We start from the raw sequence: 6802 nt of genomic DNA, 5'->3' as shown, positions 1-6802 counted from the left end.
AGACATGCAAAGCCAAAAACAAAGTAGGAAGAGTAGAAATGAAACGAATCTACTAAAACCAGGAAGCAAATGAGAAAGATGTGAAGCCTGAGTTCAAAGGTCACATTCTTGAATCTGTAAAGTAATAGTTACTTAGCATTACTTCAAAAACTTCTAAGTTGTAGATATTTTCATAAACACCTTCCCTGCATACCCAAAATCAAAGTTTTTGGGTATTTTCACAAACTGCTAAGAATTACCACCATGTCAAACTCCACAATTAAAATCAACCGAAGTGTTATATTTGTGCGGCCAATAAGCTCTAGCTCAATTGGAACTTCCTCCCCCTTGCAATTGCTATGTGGAGGATGTGTGTGTGTAACTCTAATTAAAAAAGTGTCAAATTTGTACTAATTATACTGAACAAGGATACACAGTTCAGCACATTTTGGTCAACACTTGGAGTACTCAGTCATGACATACACAATTGGCAAATTACTACAATGGCTGTGGTGGCGACTTACTGGACATTTTCTCCAAAATGGTAAGGTCTCCTGATCCCAGATTTACAGACCCTCAGATTCTTACTTTTAGTTATATTCACGTCGATTTGCAAGAGAGGAAGCCGGGGGTGGGGGATGGGGAGTAATATTTTATGCACCAAAAGTCTTTGGATGCTACCTACAGATTTATTTCAGAGTCAGAATCTATCAAACCACTTAATTAAGAGACACATAAAGGCAATTTCTGAATGAAATAATTGCCAATTCCTTACATGGCTTTAATTTAATATTGGCCGTTGAAGATGCACCAAATGGTTTATCTGAACTCCACAGAAAGGCAATTCACAAAGTGGGAGCGCTGATGAATGTCGAAGGGAGTGTCCACAAATTGCACGGGAGTCTAGAGTCCCATTTCATGACGACGCAAAAGCATTAAAGATAAGTATAGTGATTAGCATGAAGATGAAAAATGGGAAAATTACAATGAGTCAAAATAGAACCATTTCGGTTTCCCCTATTAATTAACTCAAACAACGACCCCAGTGCTGCAAGCCAATACAATATAAATTTTTTTGGACTCTGTATGTTAGTAGAATGCCCAGGCAGCATTGGTGCAAACTTTCTACTGCAAGAAAATTGATATAATCTGCTCCTACTATAACTACCACTTGTCCTAGGAAACCTTGTACGATATTAGAAATAATATTGTCATTGTAAAGTTCTCAATATATGGTAATATTGAATACGTTGCCCGCAAATAAAAAGCTTAAAAGATTTTGGAAAACTATAAATTTCAAGGTGTTTCAAGACACGAACATAGTCAAATAAATTACTAATCCAAAATACAAAAACAATTGTTGCACGGTTAGTAGCACAATTTATACTGTTGAATTATAAATGAACTAGCAAGTAAAACAAAATGCAGAAATTTCTTGAATGAAGGACAGCACAAATCCTCTGGCATCAATTTTTCAACAGTATAAATTTCTTGACATAACACTATCCACAAAGATCATTTGCGAGCTTCAGCCTTCTTCTGTTCTTTGGCTGAAAAAAATGACATTATTAGTATCAAGATGTTAAGTATTTAAAATTAAAAAATAAAAGAGACAAGGCAACCTATGATGATCTGAAAATCATACCAGCTTTTTCTTCTTCTCGCTTTCTAGCAGCTTCTGCCCTTTGTTCACGTATAAGGGATAAACGCTCTGCATGAGCAACCAAAAGAAAACATTAAAAGGCCTGCAATATTTCTTCCCTGCATGAACAGAAAAATGTAAACACCCAAAAGAATATTTCAATAATCCCTACATTGCTCACTTTCCTTTGATCTTGGCCAATAAACCATCAAAATTTAGACAATATCAAACAAGATAAAAACATAACATAAAGAGGTAATAGAAGTATTTGTAACTACAAAACAAATCTAATTAATTTGTGACTTAATGAAAAAGTTAACATTTCAGGCAATTTTTATCTGCATACTGAAAATCAGCATCCATAGCCAACATTATATATAAACTCCAAAGCTGAAACAATTGATTAAAAAGAGAAAAAGAGTAGTTTATCATGATCAATAACCTAAATCTTTCCTCGCTTGTTCTGTTTTCCCCTGTTCTTGCAATCTCATATACCGCTCGTGAGCTTTCTGTTTCTCTAACTCCTCTCTGCAAGATAGAGAAAATTAGAAGATATATATACTTCACATGAATGTTTTAAAAACTATAATGAAGTATGCACTCCATAGAAGCTAGGCGTTTTTCTACGAAAACCCAAAGTTTTATCTTTAGGAAAGATCAAATAATCTTAGAAAACCACAAGTTCTCTTTTTCATAGACAAAAAGAACTCCCACTTAAGAAACAGATCATTGCTAAGGTCTTAGTCAGCAAACTTCGCACAGTTATGAAAGATATAATTTCAGCTTCACAGAATGCTTTTTTGAGAAACAGGCAGATTCTTGACCCTATTTTTATTGCTAATGAGTGCCTTGACAGTAGATTGAAATCTGAATTGCCAAGGCTACTTTGCAAATTAGACATTGAGAAGGCCTTTGATCATGTAAACTGGGGATTTCTTATGCAGTTATTAGAAAAGAGTGGGCTCTCTACTAAATGGAGGCAGTGGATTTTCTTTTGTATATCTATAGTTTGTTTCTCTATTCTGATAAATGGCTCTCCTTGTGGGTTTTTTGAGAGTTATAGGGGGTTGAGACAAGGTGACTCATTATCCCCTTTGTTGTTTGTACTGGTTATGGAAGCCCTTGGGAGAATGTTGGATAAGGCTGTCCATGATGGTCACATGTCAGGCTTTAGTGCGGGTTGTGTAGAGGGAAGATCATTGGCGGTGTCTCATCTTCTCTTTGCGGACAACACTTTGATTTTTTGTGGTGCTGATCTAGATCAGGTTTTGTTTCTCCATATGATCCTCATTTGGTTTGAGGCGGTTTCTGGTTTAAAGATAAATTTGGGCAAGTCAGAGTTGGTTCCTGTTGGTATGGTGCATAATTTGTACTTATTGTTGAATGTTCTTGGCTGTAAATAAGGTACTCTTCTAATGAAGTATTTGAGTCTTCCTTTAGGAGCTAAATGCAAGGATAAGGCAATATGGAACCCAATTCTAGAGAAGATAGAACGGAGATTAGCATGATAGAAACGTCTGTACTTATCCAAGGAAGGTAGTCACTTTAATTAAAAGCACTCTATCTAATTTACCTACTTATTTTCTATCTCCATTCCCTATTCCTGCAGTTATGGCTAACCAAATTGAGAAACTACAGAGAAATTTCTTATGGGGTGGCATTGGAAATGAACCAAAATTCCATTTAGTTAAATGAGTTACTGTCTACAGTCTCATTGCTTCGGGTGGCTTGGGGATAAGGAAGATAAGACTTTTTAATGAAGCTTTGCTTGGAAAGTAGCTATGGAGATTTGGGATGGAGAAAACTGCCCTTTGGAGGCAAGTGATAGAGGTGAAATATGGCTGTAAATAGGGTGGCTGGTGTACTAGGCCTGTTAATGGTCCATATGGTGTGAGCTTGTGGTAAAATATTAGTCGGGGATGGCCTTCTTTTTCCCGCCACATTCTATATGATATTGGGGATGAATCAAGGGTGAAATTCTGGCAAGACCATTGGTGTGGTGACACTTCCCTTGCAGTCAGCTATCCGGAATTGTATAGATTTTGCCAAGACAAGGAGACTAGTGTGGCTGAGCTTATGAAGCTTGATAATGGAGTCCATTTTTGGGATGTAAGTTTCTTTAGGAATGTGCATGCTCGAGAATCAGAGGCATTGGCCGGTTTCATGGATACTATTTATGGTGCTTTGGTGAAAGGGTTTGGTGAGGATAAGATGTGTTGGAAACTTGATAGAGAGAAAGGCTTCCTGGTTAAGGATTTTTATAGTCTCTTAGCGGGGATCTAATGACTGTTACTTTCCTTGAAAAAGTATTTGAAAACAGAAAATTCCTTCTCGAGTTGCTTTCTTTGTTTGGAGTGCTGCTTTGGGGAAGTGCTTAACAATTGACAATTTACAAAAAGAGAGGTTTGGATATTGGACTGGTGCTACATGTGCAAGTGCAATGGTGAATTGGTTGATAATCTTTTTCTCCATTGTTCGGTTGCAATGGATATGTGGGCAATGGTGTTTGGATTGTTTGGAGTGAGTTGGGTTATGCCGCAATCTGTAATGGGGCTTTTAGCATGTTGGCAAGGCAGATTTGGTTGTCATCAAAATAGGTATAAATGGATAATTGTTCCACATTGCTTATTGTGGTGTCTTTGGAGAGAAAGAAATAGCAGGTGCTTTGAAGATAAGGAGAGATCAATCTCAAACTTGAAGCTAGTTTTCTTTAGAACCTTAATAGATTGGTTAGCTGCTTTGCGGAACCAATCATTTTTATCTTTTCTTGATTTCTTAGATTCTTGTAATTTTTGTTCTTGATTGTTTAACTCTTGTACACTCCCTATGTATTAGGGTGTTTTCTTTTTTGATATCAATAAACGTATTACTTATCAAAAATATTGTCCCCTTGAAGGAAGAAAGTGACCATTCACAAACCTTTCACGCCTGGAAATTTCAGTTGTTTTCCCTAACTGCACAAGAAAAAATATCATTACTTTTTTTTGGGTTTTATTTTATAATTGATGGTATATATGAGTAAATTTGGTAGTACTTACATCAACATCTCTTGCTTTCATGGACTTTGGCTTTACCAAATTAGGATTTTCAATCTCAATAATGCCTTGTGTGCCTTTCCGCTTCTGCAAATATTATATGAGAATAAGTATTAGTTTTCATGCGGATGAACCAACCCATAAGATAAACCAAAAATAAGGAAATAAAAAACCTTCAACATAGATAACTAGTAATAGTAACTAACCTCAAGGCCTTCTTCAGATTCTTCTCCAGATTCTTCTTCAGATCCTTCATCAGACTCTTCCCTAGATTCTTCCTCTTCATGTTCAGCTTCATGCTAATAACATCAAAAAGTTTCACTTGCTTATAATACCATAAGTTAAAATTTTACCACATAAAATATGCATATGAACATAAAACAAATTAAGGAAAAACTTTGAATTAATTAATAATGCGCATCACAAAAACACTTCTGTGAGTGCGAGAGGGCACAAGAGAGGGAGAAACCTGTCTAAAAGTGCGAGGACGGGTGGAGGTACCAGCAACTGCAATCATTAAATCACAAACAAAAAATTTTAAAGTCAGTAATACTAAACTTTGCCACCATTAAAGTCATACTCTTTAACTTCATCTCAAATTGAAGTAGATACCAATATGCAAATGAGAAATGCATTTACAATTCTACTACCAAATCTGCAGAAATCCAATTCCAAAATATATTCTTATTTGTTAGATTATGCAAAACTTAATGGGAAAGAAAAGACATTAATCGGTATTGACAATGAAGCAGGTGTTGATGACATACCAGAAGACATTGGCATGTGGTATGTTCATGTTACATTTTACAATACCCTTATGGCTTATGTTCCCTTCCCATTCTCTCAAAAAAATAAAAATTTATATTAAAAAAAAAAGGTAGTACTCATATAGTTGTTAACTGTTTAGACTCATATTCTTTCACTTGCTTTTTACTATTTTTTGATAATGTAGGGAATTTTTCTAAAGAAGAGCCTTTAGACTCGCCTCTAGCTAGTAAAACCTATGAGCAACCAAAGTCACACACTAGAACCAGTTGCTGGGTAATCCAAGCGAGCATTCGGCCCTGTCTGTTAATCATTTTTATGCTCATGTGGACATTCAGATATTCTCTCACTCGCTGTGATGCCTACAAAAAAAATTTTGAAGCCCAAAAAGAATATATGGGAAAAAAAAGTAGTATCAAGTGCCAACATCTGTTAGTGAATCAGTTTTTTTCTTTAACTTATATTTGACAAATTCAGTCTTCTTTTCTTAATTTCGGCATTTTCATAAGACAGATCAAATAAATCATAGTTGTATTTTCCTAATCAAATTCAAAGCTTGTACTCTGAAATTTATCAACAATCTAGAGTAACAATATTTCACATAAAAATCATTAGCCCCAACCCAACATTAATTTAAAATTCACATAAACTAATTTTGTTTTAATAAAAGAAATAAAAAAAATAAAACAAATATTAATTCTCAGTCTTCAGCTAACCCAAAATCTATTAAAAAAAAATCAAGAATACTGTCTTACTAACTAAACAAATAATCATATTAATTTAGTAACGAAAACCTAAGTTCAAAAATTCAAAGCCTAAATTTAAAATTAATTGCAGACACAGATAGATATGATTTGAAAAAACCAAAAAAAAAAAAAAAAACATAAAACTAAGGCAGGAAGAGTGGTGATTACGGATATCCTCGGGAGTGGAGAACTGGCGTTTGCCAGTGGGCTTGTTCTTGTACTTTCCTCGTCCCATTGATTCCGATGATAAAAATTTAACTAAACCCTAACCTGTCTGTGTTTTTTTCTTTGTTCTTCGCTTTTGTTTGGTTTTGTTTTTTTTCCCCACTTTGCTTCCAAAAACCCTAGAGGTAGAGAGAGAGAGAGAGAGGTCTTTTTGTGAAACTTTTATTTATGGGTTTCGGTGTTCACGGGTCGGATCATGTGACGGGTTTGATAGATAGATGAATGAAATTTTTAAAATTTGTTCGATTATGGACTTCTCAGGTCAGCAGACTGGTTCGGATTGGGTTCGGGCTTCCAGTTTTGGGCCTTTTTACTTTTATGAAGAAATTCTCAGGCCATTCTTCTATTACAATCATTATAGGGATTTTAATATGATTTTTTTTTTTTTTAATGATTCCTAGACATGGTGA

The 6802-nt window shown here is 35.1% G+C and overlaps 1 protein-coding gene across 1 annotated transcript; it reads right to left on the bottom strand.

Annotated features, from left to right (window-relative positions):
* Window positions 1–1256: 1256 nt before the first annotated feature.
* On the bottom strand, window positions 1257–6538 carry LOC142636375 (uncharacterized). The gene is made up of 8 exons (XM_075810579.1): window positions 6336–6538; window positions 5126–5163; window positions 4863–4955; window positions 4660–4743; window positions 4541–4575; window positions 2064–2149; window positions 1625–1690; window positions 1257–1529 (listed from the first exon to the last, which is right to left on the bottom strand). The coding sequence occupies exons 1-8, from the start codon at window positions 6400–6402 to the stop codon at window positions 1495–1497; spliced, it is 504 nt and encodes a 167-aa protein (XP_075666694.1). The 5' UTR covers window positions 6403–6538; the 3' UTR covers window positions 1257–1494.
* Between the last annotated feature and the right edge of the window lie 264 nt (window positions 6539–6802).

This window comes from Castanea sativa, chromosome 5, assembly GCF_040712315.1.
Source record: "Castanea sativa cultivar Marrone di Chiusa Pesio chromosome 5, ASM4071231v1".
Classification (NCBI taxonomy): domain Eukaryota; kingdom Viridiplantae; phylum Streptophyta; class Magnoliopsida; order Fagales; family Fagaceae; genus Castanea; species Castanea sativa.
Note: the sequence above shows the minus strand (reverse complement) of the source record. Positions and strands in the feature narration are given on the sequence as shown.

Coding starts and splice junctions, on each gene's coding strand:
- LOC142636375 (XM_075810579.1), bottom strand. CDS start 6,402: ATGGGACGAGGAAAGTACAAGAACAAGCCCACTGGCAAACGCCAGTTC. Junction 4,744..4,862: donor AATCTGAAGAAGGCCTTGAG/GTTAGTTACTAT, acceptor TAATATTTGCAG/AAGCGGAAAGGCACACAAGG. Junction 1,530..1,624: donor GCGAGAAGAAGAAAAAGCTG/GTATGATTTTCA, acceptor CATTTTTTTCAG/CCAAAGAACAGAAGAAGGCT.